Source organism: Equus quagga, chromosome 22, assembly GCF_021613505.1.
Source record: "Equus quagga isolate Etosha38 chromosome 22, UCLA_HA_Equagga_1.0, whole genome shotgun sequence".
In the NCBI taxonomy this organism is placed as follows: domain Eukaryota; kingdom Metazoa; phylum Chordata; class Mammalia; order Perissodactyla; family Equidae; genus Equus; species Equus quagga.
Window position 1 is genome coordinate 24,787,868 of NC_060288.1, and position 20,872 is coordinate 24,808,739.

The 20,872-nt window shown below is 40.0% G+C and overlaps 2 protein-coding genes across 3 annotated transcripts in view; one reads left to right on the forward strand and one right to left on the reverse strand.

Annotated features, from left to right (window-relative positions):
• TRAPPC11 (trafficking protein particle complex subunit 11) overlaps window positions 1–1,226 on the reverse strand; it is a 47,421-nt gene extending 46,195 nt beyond the window's left edge. The window contains exon 1 of the mRNA XM_046648430.1: window positions 1,075–1,226. The gene's annotated coding sequence lies outside the window, so the exon portion shown is untranslated. The remainder of the gene's footprint in view (window positions 1–1,074) is intronic.
• Window positions 1,227–1,474: 248 nt separating this feature from the next.
• Window positions 1,475–18,414, forward strand: RWDD4 (RWD domain containing 4). Of its 2 annotated transcripts, XM_046648429.1 has the most exons (9): window positions 1,475–1,680; window positions 4,369–4,449; window positions 8,939–9,048; window positions 9,137–9,284; window positions 10,907–11,024; window positions 13,737–13,786; window positions 13,922–13,924; window positions 16,594–16,665; window positions 16,938–18,414. In XM_046648429.1, the coding sequence occupies exons 1-8, from the start codon at window positions 1,657–1,659 to the stop codon at window positions 16,624–16,626; spliced, it is 567 nt and encodes a 188-aa protein (XP_046504385.1). In that variant the 5' UTR covers window positions 1,475–1,656; the 3' UTR covers window positions 16,627–16,665; window positions 16,938–18,414. The 2 variants fall into 2 exon arrangements, with proteins under 2 accessions (XP_046504385.1, XP_046504384.1); XM_046648428.1 differs by having other exon boundaries at window positions 1,476–1,680; window positions 16,594–18,414.
• Window positions 18,415–20,872: the final 2,458 nt, after the last annotated feature.

Below are 20,872 nucleotides of genomic sequence, written 5' to 3' on the forward strand. Positions count from 1 at the left end.
AGCAGGTGGAATTAATTTTAATAATATTCTATTTAACCAATATGCCCCAAATATTTCAACATTAATATAAAAGTGACCAAGATATTATACATTTTTTTTGTACTAAGTCTTCAAGATCTGGTGTGTATGGTACACTCACAACACATTTCAATTTGGGCAGCCTATTTTAAATGCTCAACAGCCACATACGGCTAGCGGCTACCATACTGGACAGCACAGCTCTAAACGACTGTAATTCTGACCCAAAAAATTACTATGTGAAAGTTGTACCAGAAATTCTTACCACATTCTACCTTAAAAGCTTTGGCACTTGAAATGGTCGTGCTTATTCTATACCAAAGGGATGGGAATGAGAAGAACATGGGCCAAGGATAGGTGGAGAGGCTGTGCGGATCTCCAGGACAGCCTGGAGGAGAAATTTCCAGATCTCTTGGAAGAAGCCAAGGAAGCAACTAACCATCCCACGACGTGGGAGGAGGTGCAGAAGCTGTGAGTGAACACTCCGGATGGGAGATCATGTAGTGCGAGGGATGCAATCTGGAGGCTGGCGTGGAAGCTAACAACTCGGGAAGGATGACACACCGCAAAGAAAGCTGACCTCATCAAAGTGACAGGTAAAAAATGCGGTCACTAACTTTTAATTAACGGAAGTTCACGGTGCAGGACACAAGGCCACCAAGGATGAGATTCAGAGAAGTTCGACTACAAGACGATCAAAAGAGGAATGACAGTTCGGTGGAAAAAAAAAAAAAAGCAGATGTTGAGGATGCGAAGCGATAACCTGATTTAGGAAAAGTGGTCGCAGTATTCCGAGATGGTAGCTCCAACGAGGAAGGGCTGAGAAACAACGCTGCAGCCCTAAAGGCAGACGCTATCCTCCTCCCCCTCCCCTTTTAAACCTAGAGGCCCTAGAAATACGTGCATCTTTTCCTTTAGGGGCTAAAATAGAAAAGCCAGGATTGCACCCGCTGACACTGAAGGAAAAGGCAGGCCCCCCACGCCGGCATTGTTAGGAGCTAGCTCTCTCCCCCGGCGGTCTCGCCTGGTCCCGCAGCTTTCCGGGCCTGCACTCACCCAGGCCCCGGGCCCGCTGCAGCTGTGGCCGGTCGCCGCAAGCCGGGAGAGGACGAGGGGAAGCAGGCAGGGCTGTCACAGAACGCTGGGGCCGTCCCCACCGCCACCGCCCCAGAGCAGGTTCCAGCCAGCAAGACTTCTCCGAGCCCACCTGCGGCACGCACAGGAAGCACTTTCTGGGCCTGAGTGACAGCGCGCTACACCAATCGCTGTCTCGGAACTTTACGCGGCTCCGCAAAACGTCAGGACGACGCTGTATTTCCTAGAGGAGGAGGAGCCAGGGGCCGAGAGGGAAGGAGCCAATAGGAGAAGCGAGGAGCGGGAGGAGGCGGAGCCTCTGCCGCGGCCGCCCCGCCTCTCCCCAGACGCGCCGGCGCCCCACCTGCCGCGGCCTCCGGCTACCCGCCCACAGTCCCCGCCAGCAGCTTCGCGCGGCCTGAAGGCCGGGGTGCGCGTGACTCTCGTCGGCTGTGCGAAGGGTGTGCTTCCCGAGCCGAGGGCGCGGAAGGGGGACGCCCCAGCCTCGGGGCCCTTCGTGGTCGCGAACGCCGTCCGCCCGGGAGGCTCCCCACGTCCGGCACGATGAGTGCCAACGAGGACCAGGAGGTGAGTCCCCCGACTGGGCGCCCCGGTCCCCGCGCAGGCGCAGTGCGCAGCGCCGAGGGAGGGCGATGACCCCCCGAGGCCCGGGAGTGACCCGGCGCCGGGGCGGGCGGGCCCGCATGTGCCCTCGTCCCTGTAGCCGACAGAGCCCGGCTGGGGGGCCCCGAGTTCCCCGCGGTCCTGCGCGGAGAGGCCAGGCCCGCGTGAACGGGTGGTGGGGCCCTGGCCTCCTCTGCCCCGGCAGTTTTCCGTTTTGCAAACCCCGGGGTCGCCCCAGGTCTCCTTAATAACAAGGATGAGTGTCCTTGGTCCGCGACCCGGTGCACTTGGCTCGCCTTAAATCCGTGTGTTGTGAGCGCTTGTGCACTGAGTTATGCTGTTTGGAATCTGATCACCTTTAAATTTTAAAGTCTGTTGGCTGGTAGAGAAAGAATGAATTGAGTGGGTTAAATTTCTGGTGGGGGAAAATAATGACACTGGTGTCGCCGGTTTCTAGCCACATTGTTTGGTGGAATCATTTATCCATCTGGTAGTTGTCTGGTGGCTGTGAAGTCTGTGTTGAGCATATATATATATATATATATCTCACCTGAATTGTATGGTTTATGCTCAGATTATTTTCTCGTGAAATGCGACTTTGACGTTAAATCATGTAGTACAGTTGGAGGGGATGCCTCGGGTCATCTCTGGGGGACCCTTCTAATTTTGTAATGTGGGCAGATGAGGAGAAGGGTCTGCAAAGGTGCAGCCATTGTCCCAGGGCTGCACGGTGAGTTTGTGGGAGAAATCAGGACTAGAATCCAGTCTCCTAGATAAGTAGTAGTTATCTTCATTTAGAATATATTGTTTGGAAGCTAGCACTTTTGCAAGATAAATGTAGTGGAATGTCTGAACTGGAAGTTACCTTTAAAAGAGCCAAAGGCCAACAAGCTAGTTGATATTTGAATCCCTTCTAAAATATTCTTGCCAGACGAGTTTCTAAGCCAAGGCGTGAACAGTTCTTACTGTGAAGCCTGGAGCATGTCATGTAACGGTTCTCAAAGCTTGGCGCCGTGGACCACAGCCTTAGAACCAATTGGGTGCTTCTAAGAAAAACAGATGCCCAAGCTCTACCTCAGATTTACAGAATCAGAATTCCTGCCGTGGGGCCCAGGGCTCTCTGTTTTAACGGTAAAATTCCATTCTTCTTCCACAGGGCTGATTTTCAGATCTTTGAAGACAGTTTTCCTGACTTCCTGTTCTCCATTTACCTTTCTTCATATGTCCAGTCTTTTTAGTTCTTTCCCTCTCCTGGAATCATGTGTCTGTGGACAGGTTATAAGTTTATTTGTATCTTATTTTAGAATTGTGGCATCACAGAGTTTACCGTCAACTAAAACACTTTAAGCGCTTTACGCAAAGCATTTCCTGCTTTACTTGTGTATTTAGGTATCTAAGGACAGGTTCTGCCTACCCTGAAAAGTTTCATCTGGTTAGATTGTTTTTCAGGGACTTTCTGAATTCTTAGTCTGCCACCAGCATAACTCACTGTCCCATCAAACTGTCATCCAGAAATTTGGTCAGCCTGCCTTCAATTTTTGTCCCTGTCCAAGCCATTACTTAAAATATGGGCAAGGATTAAGGACAGAAAGAGTACCGCTATATTTTGAGTAAGGTTGTTCTTATCTAGTCTTCTCAGTTATTCTTGAATGCGGTTTGAATTCCTGTGTTTTTTTCTGTGAAGGTGGGAAGACAGACGTGTGGTCCCCGCTGAAATCAAGGCAGCCGCTTTGTGTCTTTCCCTAACATATCACTCAGGTTACCCTCTCTAAGAAGGCGTGTATAGATGTCGTGTGCTTCATATGCTTGCCACGTCTTAGGGACTCCTCCTTACTCTCCCAGGTCCTCACAAACTCTTCCTTTAATGATCTCTTCTAAAACTTTGTCCATGTAGATCAACTCACTCATCCTTAGTGTGCAGAATTCATGGCAGGCATCTTTTTGAAAGGTAAGATATATACCCAAGTGCAGTCTGTCTTTGCTTCTCTCCTCACGAATTGGTCAGAAATCACGGCAGTGATTGGGTCTTCTCATGGGCAAGCCCACAGAGTTCTAAGAAGTATTTCCAGGCAGGGATTACTGGTGACATTTTCTCTCACAGTCGTTTTTCCCATCTTGGGTAGATCCTTGTCAGCCTTTGTCTAGCTATCATTTTTTTAAAGTTCTTTTTGTTGTCCTTAAGAATTTTTTCAAGTTTTGTATCCTTCTGTGGGAAGGATTACAAATGTAAATAGCACATGTAAACAATGGGGAATGATTGTGCTTCCTATTTCTTATCTCCCAGTTCCACGCTCTTTCTCCCGCGCTGTTCCTCAGCAGAATGATGAAGGGCACGTGCTCCAGAGTTGCTCTAAACTAAATCTTATTTTCCTTCCTGGTAAGAAGGAGAAAGTAATAGCTTCTTCACAGGATTGATGTAGGAATTAAGTGAGATAATACACTTAACGTGCTTAGCAGTGCCTGGCACATGGTTTTAAAGTAAGTATTAATATTGCAACATGTTAATATATGCAAGTATGTTGTAAACATCAAAGGCCATGTGTGTTAGCCAAGTTTTATGTAGTAGAGTGGGCTTGAATCAGAAACTAAAGACCCTCTGTTTCTACGCCGTTTATACCACTAAACAAAACGCATTTGATTCATTTATTTCAGATGGAACTGGAAGCATTACGTTCTATTTATGAAGGAGATGAGAGTTTCCGGGAATTAAGTCCAGTTTCATTTCAATATAGGGTAAGACATGGCGTGAATGGGAGTACTTGCTACTTTTCTAGGAAACATTAAAGGTTGCTAATAATGCTGATTTTGTTTTCTAAATTTAGTGGTTTAAATTTATTATGTCTTTGGATATTCTGAAGAATAGAAATGAAAACTCACCACTGTGACATCAATTATTTGTAACTTTTGAAAACTTAACTCAACTTTTAAAAACTAGGATAAAACTTGTTTTTATTGTAACAATTATAAAATGTTAGAAATGGAAGAAACCTTAGAAATTATATGGTGTTACCTTCTAATCTTAAGAGAACTTCTCTGAATCGTAATTTCCTAAGCTCACACAGCTGATGCTGATTTATATTAGGATTAAAATCCAGGTCTCTGTTCCAAGTCTGCTGTTCTTTTTACTGCCCTATGATATAGTCAAGAAAAGTTGTCAATGTGTGTGAATGTTTTTTATATAAGTGAAATGTCGATTTTTCTTTAAAATGAAAGTTGCTCATAACTTGGTTTTCAACATGAAACAGTATTTTATTTTGTAAGTAAATAATATGAACCATTTATCCAAATGATTAGAAGTAATAGTGGTATGGGAAAGTTCTTTTGTAAAAGATTTACAGTTATTGGGGCCAGCCCAATGGCATCATAGTTAAGTTTGCATGTTCTGCTTCAGTGGCCAGGGTTTGCAGATTCAGATCCTAGGCGCGGACCTAGCACTGCTTGTCAAGCCACGCTGTGGCTTGACATAAAATAGAGGAAGATTGTCACAGATGTTAGCTCAGCGACAATCTTCCTCAAGCAAAAAGAGGAAGATTGGCAACAGATATTAGCTCACAGCCAATCTTCCTCACCAAAAAAAAAAAAAAACCAAAACCACAAAGATTTACAGTTACTAACATTATCACCATTTAAAATAAATTATATGAGAAGTTATCCTTATAGGTGATTATTATAGGCTGTCGCAGGAAATAAATTCTTTGTAGTTACTTCTTTTAGGTACTCTCCTCTCTGCTTCTCTCTTCTCAATTCCCGTTCAAACTCAACACTTTTACACCGTTCCATGTATGTAACAACAAAGAGACTTGTAATGGCCAAAGTTAACAGTGGAGTTAAGTCCTAGGCCCTTCTCTTTGAATCCTGCTGCCTCGCCAGACTTTCCCAGTTTCTCCCACGCTCCCCTTAGCAAATGGGCATTGAGGATTCCCCTGTACTCTCCTAAATGTGTGTATTAACAACAGCAGGTATTTCTTGAGCACAGTATACAGAATGTTGTAGGACCTGTGTGTCCTATAGGATGGAGATGGATTTGAGGAGAGAAAAAGGTGAGGTTTGGAAACAGTGTGTTGAAAGTCAAAGGACCTGGGGTACATTCTGGCTGTGTCCTCGTTGGACCCCCTCGGTTCCGGTGCAGACTAGTTTAGTAGCCTCCAGAATGATTTTCCCCTCTTAGTTCTTTCTTCAGCTTCCTGCTTACACTTCACCATTAGTCCTCCCACAGACTACTAGTTAGTCCTCTGAAACACGTGATTAGTTATTTCTCTTGGTTGTAGAATGGGGATTAAATTCATTAGCTTGACACTCAAGGCCCTTCTGTTCGAGTCAAACTGCCTCTCTGAACTTTCCCAGCCACTGCCATCCATAACAAGGTAGAATAGCTTGTTAAATATTTTCTTGCATTTTTTGTTTTTGTTTTTGTTTTCTTTTTGGTGAGGTCAGCTGGCCCTGAGCTAACATCTGTTGCCAGTCTTCCTCTTTTTCCTTGAGGAAGATTTGCCCTGAACTAACATCTGTGCCAGTTTTCCTCTGTTTTTTTTTTTTTGTATGTGGCACACCGCTGCAGCATGGCTTGATGAGCAATGTGTAGGTCCACGCCCAGGATCTGAACCCGCGAACCCCAGGCCACCAAGGCATAGTGTGCAAACTTAACCACTAGGCCACTGGGCCGGCCCTTCCCTGCATTTTTTTTAATACCATGCCTTTGGACACATCATTTGCTGTTCCCCTCCGCTCTCATCCATCATCCATGCTACGTCTCCTTTACTGTCTGACTCAAGCCTCTCTGTGACATTTTAGGCTGTGTCTCCTGTCTCTCCCCTGACGTCAAAGCACAACTGACCATTCCGCGTTTCTTCATCCTTTGTTCTGTCACTTTTGAACTTTTAATCATAGTGTAGGTAGTGAGTTTTCTAAATGTCTGTCTCCCTTGAAGACAGGAATGGTCTGTCTGTGTCTTTGATACCAAGCACATGTGAGGCGTGTGGAGTTTGTTTCCACACGCAGCTTAAGTACCAACTTAGTGATTGCATAAAGCCAGCAACTTTTATTACTTTTTAATTATCTCTGTATTTAAAACACAGCATAAACCAGTGACGTCCATTATGCCAGTAATCAGCTTATATAGGTGATATATAACAGATCTGTAAGTTTATTTGACATAATTTCTCAGTCTCACCTTAGGTTTGTACGGAGTGTGATGGAGGGTGAGGGATGGGAATAAAAACTCCGTGTTCAGAAAATAAAGGTGAATCAAGTAATAATTTGGGGTGAAAATTTTTTAAATTTTATTACTGTTGTTTAAAAATAAATATTTCAAAAGAAAGCAGCAGATATACTAAAAATATTAGAGAGGAGGTTAGCGTAGCCCTGTGCAAGGATGACATGCAGATTTGTGAATCATTCCATAATTTTATTAGAAAATCACCATTCAACCATCCATGAAATGATTGTTTCAGGCAAGGATCATTAGTGAATACTAAAACCTTTGGGTGAAAAGTTGTTGAGAAAGAAGATATTTACACAGTTCTGTAGTGTCACCCCCACAGATTACTTCTTAATTACAAAATGAAAGAGATGCTTTTAACGTTGAAGGGATTTGGGGACCATCACCTTAACCAAGTGATCAAACTTAGTATCGCCAGTGATGATTGCAGAAGATTCTGTGTGCCTCCTCATATGGTGATGTGGGAATCATACACCACATCACCCAAGTAGTCTGCTTACCCAAACCACTGAATCTGCCAGAGGAAACAGTCAGTCCTGACCTGGGGACATTGTGCAAGGCAACTGGCCTAGACTCTTTTTGTCAGAAAAGACATTTAAAAGGTGGGGGAGAGGGCTGGGGACTGTTCTAAATAAAAGCAGAGTGAGAGGTTTGACAACCAAATGTAATCCGTGGTCCTCTGGATTATGGATTTGTGCGCTGAGGAGGTGGTTTATTAGAGGATACTTTAGAGACGACGGGGAACTTTTACTGTGGATTCTGAATTACGTACTGTTTTTGTATCACTGTTGAATTTCTTGGATGTGATAATGATACTGTGGTTATAAAGGAGAATGTCCTCATTCTTAGGATACTTTACCCATAAGTATTTGAGGACTTTTCATGATATCTCCAGTGTCCTTTCAAACGGTTCAACAAAAACCAAAGGAGGTTTTGGGGGAGGGGACTTGATTCTGTACTGTAAGAAAGAGAGAGTAGATGGAGTAAAGGGTATTTGGTGAATAAGATAGACGTCAATGAGTATTCATTGTTCTATTCCAGTTTTTCTGTAAGATTAAAATTTTTCAAAATAAAAAATTAGGGAGAGCAGGAAAATAGAAAAGACGTCTTTAAATTATTCAGGTGAAGGTCAAAAGGTACACATTCCAGTTACAATATAAGTCCTGAGGACGTAATGTACAACATGGTGACTGTAGTTAATAATACTGTATTGCACAGGTGGAGATTGCTAAGAGAGTAGATCTTAAGAGATCTGATCACAAGAAAAAAATTAGTAACTGTGTATGGTCAGAGATGTTAAGTAGACTTACTGTGGTGATCATTTCATAATATATACAGTTATTGAATCATGTTGTACATCTGAAACTAATACGATGTTATGTATCAGTTATACCTCAATAAATACATAAATAAATAGGAAAAAAATTATTCAGCGGTTGCTATCCAGCCTAAGGCATTCCTTTTCCTTATCTTTTTGCCTTTTCTTTTTTTCTCTAAATTTTACATTTCATTTTCTAGTCTCTCAAGATTGATTGTGCTAATGCGTATCAGTTTACTTGTTTTTAATGCTTCATCATTTAGCAATTAGAAAACTTAAGACACAGATGAAGAATTTCAAGTTTGTAGATTATTATTTTTGTTCATTCTATTCCTTTTCCCCACAGTTGGTCTTATCTTGTCCTCACAAAGCTTTCAGGAAAGAAAAAACTCTATAAGACATCGCCTTGGTGCTAGAAAAAGCTGGAGGGCGGGTTGGAGAGACGCCATGGACATCAACTAAAGCTGTCACAGCAGTCTAGAATGAGTTAAAAGTCACACTGTTCATGCTGCCCTCGCCCGCTGCTGAGTCTTAGCCTGAACCCTGAACTTTTCAAAATATTACATTTCTGATCTGATCATGAGCGTTGGAAAGAATTCATCATTTTAATGAAATGAAAGAATTCATAATTTAATATTCTGTCTTTGTATCACTTTTTACAAGCCTAAGAATTCCCTTTTCTTCAGATAGGTGAAAATGGTGATCCCAAAGCCTTCTTAATAGAGATTTCCTGGACGGAAACATATCCCCAGACACCTCCAATTATATCTATGAACGCGTTCTTCAACAACACCATGTGAGTAGTGTTTCATTTTCACTGCTTGGTTTTTTTTTTTAACACTCTCTCGCTTTTCTCTAAGCAGTGTATTTCTTGTGCGTTGTAGATCATCAGCTGTAAAGCAGAGTATATTAGCCAAGCTGCAGGAGGCGGTGGAAGTTAACCTCGGGACCGCTATGACCTACACGTTGTTTGAATATGCCAAGGACAATAAGGAGCAGTTCATGGAGAATCACAATCCTGTTAATTCCACAGTGAGCGTGTGATTAGTTTCTGCCAGATTTTTTTGTTGTTTTGGTTTTACTCTGCTAATAAGTAATTTTTATTAGTTTTACTATTTTTTAAAAATTGGAAGGAGACTGGGGCTGGCCCCGTGGCCGAGTGGTTAAGTTCGCGCGCTCCGCTGCAGGCGGCCCAGTGTTTCGTTGGTTCGAATCCTGGGTGCGGACATGGCACTGCTCGTCAGACCACGCTGAGGCAGCATCCCACATGCCACAACTAGAAGAACCCACAACGAAGAATACACAACTATGTACCGGGGGGCTTTGGGGAGAAAAAGGAAAAAATAAAATCTTTAAAAAAAAAAAAAAATTGGAACGAGACTTTGTGTTAGATTTAAAGTGAGTTACATCTGAGTTAAATAAAAACAATGAATTTTAGATTTCTTTGGTGTCTATTTAACTTTAAAAATAAGATTTTGTTCTCTAGATCTTACCCTTCATATAAGATTTGAATACTTCATGTGCCCACCAAAACTGAGCTGTTGTAGAACCAAATATTTTTTCAAATTGATTTAGTGTCTTCATAAAGCTCAGAGAATTTCTCATGTAATGCTAAAATACATGCGAAATTACTTTCTCCCTGAGGCTTATTTAATTGTAAATACTCTTGCTGCAGTTCAATTGGAAGGTGTTGCAACTTAAGGGAACTTTATTAAATAAGAAAAAATGTTTTATTTCTAGAATTATTTTCAGAAATGATCATCTTTTAATACCTTAAGCATCTATGTATTAGACCCCTTTGCACCAGTTATCCATGAAAAGACTTCTCAGTGGTCAGTGTCAGTTTTTGTCTTGTGAACCGAGCTGCAAGCTTTTCGACAGCAAAGGCCGTGTCTTCTGCTTGAGCGCTTCTGGCTTCCACGTTCCCAAGGGAACACACAAGACCACCGAGAGGCAGCTGGAGAAGCAGTAGAGGGTGGTAGCCAAGCTCATAGACTGTGGGCCAGACCACGTGGCCCTGAAAACCCTCCCATCACCACTTACTGTGTGACTTTGGGCAAGTTTCTTGGTCTCACTACGCTCAGTTTCTTCATCTTGGAATGAGGACTGTGACAGCATCTGCCTCATGAGATTGTAGTAAGGACCACATGAGTGATATGTATACAACTTTTACAGCAGTGCTTGGTGCCTGCCGAGCACATTAGATTTTGCCTATCATAAACTCCGACTGCATGAACCCAAATTCAAATATTTTACTTCATTCATGAAGATTTTCTTCATTTCTTTAGGGAACCAGGATGTTCTAGTTAAGTACTGGTGATTTTTCTAAAGACATATTTAAATTTCTAAATAATAACTATTAACTGAATTTTAAAATGAGCTTGGAACATCAGAGCTTCAATATAATGCTGGTATCAGATCTTCTTTCTCAGGGACCTGGTTATAATGATTGAACTGAATGTCCTTTGATGTGAACCTTTAGAAGAGTGAAACCAGTGTGCTAAGGCCACCTGATCTGATAAATGAATATAATAATACAGAATTTTCTACTTCATAGATCTAAAAATTATCAGCTCATTTCACGATATAGCCATATTTAGTGTAATTCAATAAGTTTTAAGGCATGAGTCTAAGAATTACTTCTTTTTTTCCAGACATCCATAAGCAATATCATCTCCATTGAAACTCCTAATACAGCCCCATCAAGTAAGAAAAAAGACAAAAAAGAACAACTTTCAAAAGCCCAGAAACGTAAACTGGCGGACAAAACAGGTTTGTGTTACTTTTTTTCTTTTGTAACCCAGATAAATGGGTTGCTTTTTAGTGTGATATAGGTGCTTAATAAGTATAGTTAGATTTAAGATTAGTTCTCTACTCTTTCTTCTTGGAACATTTGGATCAGAGACTGTCTTAGGTCTCAGATGTATATTGAAAATATTGACTGCTGCTTCACCACCAGAGATAACCAGCCATTTGAGAAGAAGGTAACTGAGTGGCAAAGTAACTATAAATGAGTCTTGAGATTGGGGAACATTAGAATAATATACAAGCGCGGTCTACCTCTACCCTCTCTGACCTGCTTGGGATTGTCCTATTTGTTTCCCTCTGTGGCAGATGTGTATGTTATTGAAAATTTTTTGAAATGTAGCTTTCATTTGAGCTGAAGTCTGGTATACCATTGATCTTAGCACAATAAATAATTTAATGTTTTTGTCTGTAGTTGATTGCTTTATTTGACAACAGTGAAAGTTAAGAGTAGAATTCCTGTGTGTCCTAAACCAGAGTCATCTGATATGGACCTTTAGAAGAGTATTGTAAACTGCAGCTCATGTCACCAATAATGTTTATCCCTTTTCTTTATTTCACCTGAAAATTTGCAAATCGATACCAGCCTGTGAGCTTTTCCCAGTTAAGGAAAATGGGGACATTACTATGTGTGCTTACATACATTTCTATACAAATACACAAGTGCATGTGTGTGTGTGTGTGTGTGTATACTTACATCTGTATATTTATGTAATTGCCCTTTATTAAGAAGAACTGACCCTTTTGCTTTGGTGAGGAGGTTTAAAATAGTGCCCTTTCTTTTATAAAGTAATGATAGTTTTTTGGTCTTTTGTGTTTTATTTAATGTCATCTGTGGCAGAATAAAAAGATAGCAACCCTGTGTTGGCCCTCAAAATACATTTTTGAAATTATAATGGTTTGTGAAATGAAAAGTCTGAGAATGCGTTATACCTAATGTCAAGGCAGCATTAAAGTATAAACAGCTGAAGCAGTAAATTGTCAGCCATTATAGTCTGTTTTTTAGAATTCTGGTTAATCTCTTTTTGGAATGTTTTAGCGTCTACGTCAGTTAGTTTGTTACCTGTTGCTTTCACGCATAATGACCTACGGTCATTCCCTTTCATTAATATCTCCCCACCCCTGTCTTCTTGGTGATGCCCGTGTAAAAGTCATTGTCTTCCTGTAGTTATGCTGGAGGAGTTTGTGACTTGTAGCTTACATTCTAAATAAAACTGTAACGGGACAGTGATGGCACTGTGGGTAAGTTTTAAGTTACCAAAATTGGTGATCTGCCCTCATACCTCTCATAACCAGTAACCAGTGGGATAAGATTCTTATTGGCATGAAGGAGAAAAGAACTATTCGCATCTAAAATTGAGCTCCAGTAACATTGCTTCTCTGCTATAAGAATCACGGCGTTAGGGGCCGGCCCGGTGGTGCAGCAGTTAAGTGTGAATGTTCCACTTCAGAGGCCTGGGGTGCACCGGTTTGGATCCCGGGTGCAGACATGGCACCGCTTGTCAAGCCATGCTGTGCTAGGCATCCCACATATAAAGTAGAGGAAGGAAGATGGGCACAGATGTTAGCTCAGTGCCAGTCTTCCTCAGCAAAAAGAGGAGGATTGGTGGCAGATGTTAGCTCAGGGCTAATATTCCTCAAAAAAAAAAAGAATCACAGGGTTAGTTTCTGTTTCCCATGCTGTAAAATTAATGGTCTTATTTTGAATGAATATTTTGAAGGTTTTATAAAATGAGAGATATATAGATACATCGAGCATAAAGGAAATCAAGCCACTTTAAATTGAAAAATTTTTAGTTGTATTTATTTACACTCTTGTTGCTTAACGACAGGGATGCATTCTGAGAAATGCTTCATTAGGCTGATTTAATCATTGTGTGAACATCACAGAGTGCGCTTACACAAACCTAGTTGGTACAGCCAACTACACACCTAGGCTCTATGGGAGTAATCTCATGGGACCACTGTTCGTGTATGTGGTTCCTCATTGACTGAAACATCATTCATTGTGCGGCTCATGACTGTGTTAAACTATTCTTTAAATTTGAGTATTCTATTAAAAGAATGATATCACTTGTAAACTAAAATTCTTAAATAAAAGTTGAGCTAGTTTTCAAGTACGTCTAAGAGATTAAAGCCCTGTTTAAACAGTGTCAGATTAAATAATGACTATTTTGTCAGAGCACAGCAGTTAATAAATAAGTTGACCAGGCCTCCTCCTAGTCTTGAAGCCAGACATTTGTTCATGAGGCCTCTTGTCTTGACCCTCGCTTCCTAGTGTGAAGCACTAGCTCAGGAAACAGTAAACCAGCAGTGACCTTGCGTAAAGTGGTAGAGTCTTTGCGCAGGTGCGTGAAGCTGGTGGGTTGATTGGCTCCTCTTCCTGGCATCACCCACTCACCTCCATAGTTTTTCTTTGATATCAGATTTTGTCTTGAATGGAAATAGGGGAATGTGAAACGGGGGTACAGCTGAAATGCTTGGCAAGTGTCCCCAGGAGAACAGTGCTTTTAATTCACAATGATGATAGACTATTTTTCCAACTTAGTCATATGCGATTTAAGTTTTTAATCCATTTTTTGTGTGGAATAGTATATAAAATCTTTTATATTAGAATATTAATTAATTAAATGATTACTGATTGGTCTTAGAAATAAAGTTACTATTTTCATCCTCTAGATCACAAAGGAGAGCTTCCTCGAGGATGGAACTGGGTTGATGTGGTGAAGGTAGATACTAGTTATATTCTCGTCTTCAAAAATTGTTCTTACTGTCGCCACCAAATAACGAAATATATGTCTTCCATTTTCTCCCCCTCAACATTTGGATTTTACTGGGATGTCTGTTTCCTTTTTTACATTCAGCATGTAAGTATTTTTTGAAATATCCTTCACATTCTTCTCTCCCCTACACCCTCAGTTTTAGCTTTTCTTTTTTTAAATAATAGAAAATCTGTAGAAGTAAGTTATAACTACACTAAAGTGTAATTGTTTATGTAAGTGCATCTTAAGAATGGACATGTTTGAATATGACTCTAAGTTAATGATCATATGGAAACTGAAAAAACAAGTCACAGAAAGGAATGCTTTGATTTCTTAGTAGAAATTAAGTATTTTTTTAGGGCAGACCCTAGATGTAGTTTCCCATCATTATCAAGAAAAGATTTTCTGTCTTTGTTGTTTAAAATTGTTTACTTCCCACTTTGAATATTTTTGCCAACTTCTCTCAATATTTTTCATGCGATATTTGTAGTTTCAACTATATTAAGCTGATATTTAACACAGTAAGATAATTCTTTTTGTAGGACTTTATGAAATGAGTTTTGTGTACCAATTAGTGCCACTACTGCTATGCGAAGTAATTAATATGATCCAAGGATAGTTAAAGATTAGGCTTTTAGTGACGACCTACAAATTTGAGTAATTTACAGGCTGTATATTCTTAAAGTTTATTTTAAAGTCAGCTGTTTTAGACCATGAGAATGCCTATTCTATAGAAACTGTTTAAAATAATCTTCATGCTTCTAAAATCTAGTACAAAAGTATTATCTGGGAGTAGGGAACCATGAGCTGCAATCAGAATCAAGAAACAGTATTTCTTCTCACCTTCCTGGGCAAGAGGCTGGCTATATACAAGATGTCTGTATGGGTGAAGCTTCTCTGGCGTTCTCTCATGCAGGCGGGCCCCCTCCACTGATGCCTGATGGCTGCTTCATGTTGTCCGCCTGAGTCTGTTCTCTCCTTGAAATGTTCCATGCTCCAGAATGAGCTGTTTCCTAACTCAGGATGAGAACGCATCTTTTTAGTGCCGCAGATCTCAGCTGAAAGGAGGAGGGAGAAGAATCTGATTAATCCAAAAATGATAGAGTTCCTCCTTCCCCAGCTCCAGAAGTTTAGGTTTCTGTTTGTTTTTAAGAGAGTCCTTGTTAATATAAATTAGAATTTCAAGCTATAAAAGAAAGAAAAATTTAAATGATTCAGTAATCTTGGGAGATAGGAGAAGATATTTTTAAGAAGGAGGTTACCACCCAGACACAGCTTGGACTCAGAATCTGTTACCCTAGGCTAGTGGTGTCCAAATGTGGTCTTTGGACCCTGGGACGTCCTGGAGGCCCTCTCAGGGGGTCTGTAAGTTTGAACTATTTGCATCGTGATATTAAGGTGCTGTTTGCCTTTTTTACTTCTCTCATGAGTGTCCAGTGTTGTTTACCAGAGGCCGCATGAAGTGTGGTGATGCCATCACTAATATTCTTCTATTAGAGCACCAATAGGATGTGTGCTTATATATTCTTGTGTTTTCCTGAATTTTCTAAGGTAGTAAGTTTAGGATCTAAGTATGTGCATTTTTATATTAACTCAGTTGTTCTTAGTACTTGTACTGTGTTCTTGTTAGCTATCTTCCATTATACCTGCCTTACTATAGAAGCAGATTTGTGAAAATCCAGCTCTCTTCTGCTGAGCTAGATAATAAAGAGATTTGCAAAAATGTAAAACAACACTACTCTTGCATTAAGTTTTTTGTTGTTTCAAAAAATGCAATTTTTCGGGGCCAAGCCCAGGGCCTAGTGGTTAAGGTCAGTGCAATCTGCTGCAGCGGCCTGGGTTTGGTTCCCGGATGCAGACCTACACCACTTGCTGGTGGCCATGCTGTGGTGGTGACCCACATATAAAATAGAGGAAGATTGGCATGGATGTTAGCTCAGGGCAAATCTTCCTCAGGAAAAAAAAATAAAAAGCAAAAGCAGTTTTTTATTTAAAAAGTGTTATTAGGTTATCATATAATGGGTTTATTGTTATTTTTACATGAATTAAATTTCTCAGTTTTAATTTCAAATGTAATAAGTATAACCTACATTTTTTAAAAAAGTTCTTTAGGATTCTCAATTTTTAAGAGCAGGAAGAAATTCTGGGGTCAAAATGTTTGAGAACTACTACCCTTAACATTTTCTGCTTTTTACAGCTTTCCACATTCTCTGGGGTTCTTGGGGTTTGGGTTCAATGGGGATCTCTTAGTGGCTGGGGCTTTATTTTGGTCAGAATTACCTTTGTGTTCTTTGGGGATTTTGTCTGCACTTCCTGCCCCCGCACTCCCCCCACAATTCATTTGCCAACTCCTATTGTAGACCAGACTTTAAGAATTGTCTGATTAAGATAAGTCTTAGTTTTTTATCACAACTAAAAATTTTAAAAATTCAAAAAAGAATTTGTAGTATAAAACAGAAATAGAAGGTATCATTCATCTTATAAATGACATCTTTTGTATAATCTTGGTTCCAATTTGTGTAACTTGGAAAGCTTCAAGGGACTTCCCCCCTCGTTCTGTTGAGATTCTATTTGTAAAGAATCTTGTTTAAAGTTGCTGAGCTGAGGTCGAAAAGTAGTTCCGTGTGGTGAAAGCTGTAGATGGTTGAAGTTACTTGAAGCTGGTTGTCTGTTCTATTAACTATAAATGTTTACTTTTGATATTAAGTGGAAATAATGAACTCATAATATAATAGCTTAAACTTGTTAAATGTTTCTTTTATCTTGTTTTATAGTTAAGCAAAACTGGCTCTAAAGATGATGACTAGCGCTTGGAATTGAGACAAAGGAAGAGCATCCTTTAAAAAGTAACCTGGGTTCAAAATCTTTCATGACTCTTATGGTATTGAGGGGGCTTTTTATAAAACACAATTTTTTGGGTGTGTTTCTTAGTAAACAATGTTTTAAGCCAAAAGTTCATAAAGTGATTGGTTGTATTAAGTTATTTTCACAAACTTGCCTTAATAAAAGGTGAAAAGGTTACCGTTTAGTAAACTTCGTGAAGCCTGTTGGGCTTTGGAAATGGACAAATACGGGGAATAAAAAATAATCAATGTTAATTTACATGGTTTTATTCTAGTGGACGTGATATTTTTAAAAGCAGTCTGAAGCCCTTGTCAAACCCTCATCCCAGTGGAGCAGAACACAGTGAACAGTTACTGCCCCTCATGGGCCGTGTGGATAGGCTTCTCATCTTGAAGTCTTCAGCTATTCTTTCTCTTAATTACTGAAGCATAACTTGCTTCAGAGAAATTTAAATACTGGTATTTGAACTTTATACATAATATTCTTTGTAGTTCCTTTTTATTTTTCAAAGGTGAACTGCTTCTCTTTAATAAATAAATACCTGTTTATACTTTTCTCTTGGTTTGGGTCACGGTGTTGGATCATGAAAGCTTTCAATGGTTTGTATGCTATGAAAAGATAGAAACAAATCTGCCAAATACATTAGAAAGCGTTTGAATAGAAGGGCTGGCTCCTATTTAAAACATTTCTCTTTGTTGCATATACCAACATGGGAGTAAAAGATGCCTTAATATTTAATATTTGTATTGTTGGAGACAATGGTTTTAATAGATTCCTATTTATCTGCTATTGTGTATTTTTAGTTGTTTGGTTAAGTGAGGTCTTCTAAATGGTTTAACAGAAAACCACATTTCAAGTCTTGTTTCTTTTCAGTTATCGAAATGTATTTCTCAGCCCAAGCATCTTTGTAATAGTAGGTATAGAAGCATTTCAAATGCTGAGCTGTAGCACATTAATAGAGGAGACTTTTAGCATAGTTTTACCATGAAGTTATTGATGTGTGTGTGCAATTTACAGTAATTTCTGTCTATGCTCCCCAGCTTTAAAAACACTTAGAACTGCTGCTGTGGTGTCTGGAAGGGTAGATTGTTGGTTCCTCAAGTTATACTTGTGCAGCTTGGGTCTCAGTTTTTAAAGAATATTTAACTTTTCAAGAACTTTCCTTAGTGTAAGAGTAGTTTGAATTGTTTCCGTGGTTTTTACTGGGTTAGCATTGGCTTCAGTTAAATCGTTCGAATTGTAAGTATAATTACAGTGAAGAAGCTTAATCTCATTTTCAAAAGCTGAATCACATTTTATTTCTTGAACTCTTATGATAGCAACATTAAAATTCAGGACCACTGGAATATGCCAACTTTTATTTCGGGGTTGTGTGTGTAGTTTGTGTTGTGTTGATTTATTTGCTTTGTTTTTAAAAAGACAAACTACTATATCTGCCAGTGGGAGAAAATTCTTTGTTTTGCTCTGAAGCTTCTGAAATTGTTTAGGCTTACTGTGGTTCGTAAATTACAAAGAATAATGCTAGTTAAATGCCAATGAATTGTTTTTCCTCTTTTTATATGAAATGTACACATTTCAGGGGGTGATGGTAGCAGTGGTGCCTCTTTCTACCTTACGTAAAACTCTTGAACATCCTCATCAGTATTGCCGTCATCTGCTTAATACTCCCGGTATATTTTCTCAAAGTCTGTTTACTTAAAATTATGTAGAATGGCATAATTAATGAGCAATAAAACCTGAATTGCACACCATGATTTTTCTACGTTTTATTTCAAATCACTTGACAGAGTTGGTGGTTTTATGACTGCATAGACTTATAGTACAACATGTGCCCTCCTCCTAGAAGATGTTCAAAATGTTGAATTAAAAACTATTTTTTAAGTGAGCTGACACAGAGGTAAGGAATACCCAGAGTCTAAAAAATTAAATGAAAGTTGGAATCTTAAGGTTAAGGACAACTTTAGTTTTCACAGCTTCAAGGGGTCCCGGAGACAAGAGATGAAGTCCAGGGTCAACCCAGGGTAAGCAGTCACACGTACACACCCACACGCACACACGCACACACATACAGCATGCACGAGGCTGAGATCTGTCCCCCAGGGAGGACCCTGAGCAAGAGTTCCTCTCTTGAACTTTGCTTCTGGATGGAGGGGTAAAATGTAAATATGCACACCTGTACTCTCCTGACACCTTAGAACAAGTTACCTCACCCTTGGAGTTCAGCCAAATTCCTCCCCATGTAGATGATCTAAAAAACCCTCAAGCCAGGAATTTAGTTTCAAGCGGTACCAAGTGGGTAGCATCTCTGGACAACTGGTTGAAATGACCGAAGTCTGCTCTGGAAGAACCCACCTTCAACCCCGACCTCAAGCCCCCACATAGAGTGCTGGGAATGCATGCCCTCAGTGAAAAGCACGACACGCGGAGCAGGGCGTTACCAGAGCCCGCTGAAAAGAAACGGGAGTAAGGGCCCCGAGGTATGTCGATAGGACAGACTCTAAAGGATTAAGAGGAAGTTGAGGAAGGAGCCAGAAGTTATTAAAAATCATCAAGTGGGTTTGGAAAAGAATCAAATGGAACTTCTCAAAATGGAAAAGAAAATAATTGACATTAAAGTTACAGATGAAGACAGGCATTGCTTGCCAAGTACACTTTGACAAATGGGAGTTTATAAATATCCTATGGAATGAAAGCAGCACTAAACTTGCATTTTGGATTTCCCCTCTGTTGTAGCAGGAAAGTCTCAGTCGTCCCGCGTTGTTTCTCCACAGGCACCAACATTTTAGAGGAGTTGGGTGACTCAAGCTTTTGCAAAGCTCTGCTTGATAGTATGCACGTGCCTGCCCTGGACCTTGTTTGAGAAGAGAATAGTAATGACAGGGAATCAGCCAGCATTTCCAGAGGGCTATCTGTGATAGCTTTAAAAATAAGTAATAGGGGCCGGCCCCGTGGCTGAGTGGTTAAGTTCACGTGCTCCTCTTCAGCGGCCCAGGGTTTCGCTGGTTTGGATCCTGGGCGTGGACATGGCACTGCTCATCAAGCCATGCTGAGGTGGCATCCTACAGGCCACAACTAGAAGCACTCACAAGTAGAATGTACAGCTGTGTGCTGGGGGGCTTTGGGGTGAAGAAGAAGAAAAAAGATTGGCAACAGATGTTAGCTGAGGGCCGAGCTTTAAGAAAAAAAAATTAATTAAAAAAAATAGGTAAATTAAAAATCATGCTATGTAATAACAGACTTTGTTTTATTTTTTTGCCATTGAATATTTCACAGAGTAAAAAACAGAACAAGAGGCAGTATCTGGTAGGGGTTACCTGGTAATCTAATTCTGTATTTCACTGTTTTCAATTATGTGGCAGAATAATAAGGAAGTGATGTATGACTTAAAGTGTTTTTCAAACTGCAGTTTATGATCCATTCGTGAAGAAATTGAGGGTCTTTACCAGCAATTTTTCTAAAGGAATAGAAGAGAATAGAATTGAACAGAAAGTACTAGTGTATACACAACATGTTGTAAGCATATTTTTGTGTGTATGAAACTTGTTTAAGTTTCAGGTGTGTATGTGTGGGTACTACATAAAATTTATTTCTTAAAGTGAGTGATGATGAAGAAAGAGTTTGAAAGCTGCTGATCAGAGAATGCAAAAGATGGGACAAGTTTTATGTGAAGACTGGTAATTTTTAAAAATACAAAATGTGCCTTTCAAAGTGCTAAGAACATTTATTGTTGATTTTGCATTATTCCTAAAGACCAACTAAGGAAAGCTACGTTGCATAGAATAATGGGAGAGGAGCAAAACATTTGATTTAGAGTGGGACTTTGTAAATTTGTAATAATTTAATGACTTTGTAAATTTGTAATAATGAAAATTCTTGTACAACAATTTTTGCTTATATGAAGAATGGAAGAGATCATGTAGGAGCAATGCCTGAGTAAATAAATAGATAATCTTAATAGTTTTAATTTCTTACTGATAAGAGCCAAAAATAAGAAATTTAGTTCAATTTTTCCACCATTTCTAGAGGAAGAATCATTTTCTTCCCAAGTTTCTTGTATAAGTCTAATTTCCAAAATGTCCTAATAGACTGATGGCCTTGCAGGACATTTGGTCCTGTCCAAAATGTCCATGAGCCTATTTGGTCCATGCCGAATGGCTTTGGACAGGACCAAATAGCAAGGACATTTTGCGTGGACCAGATGTCTCCATG

What these genes read in the sequence shown, in the direction of transcription:
- RWDD4 (XM_046648429.1), top strand. Translation starts at nt 1,657, where the DNA reads ATGAGTGCCAACGAGGACCAGGAG. An exon ending in GTGCCAACGAGGACCAGGAG is followed by an intron (nt 1,681 to 4,368) that starts GTGAGTCCCCCG and finishes CATTTATTTCAG; the next exon opens with ATGGAACTGGAAGCATTACG. An exon ending in TAAACTGGCGGACAAAACAG is followed by an intron (nt 11,025 to 13,736) that starts GTTTGTGTTACT and finishes TTCATCCTCTAG; the next exon opens with ATCACAAAGGAGAGCTTCCT.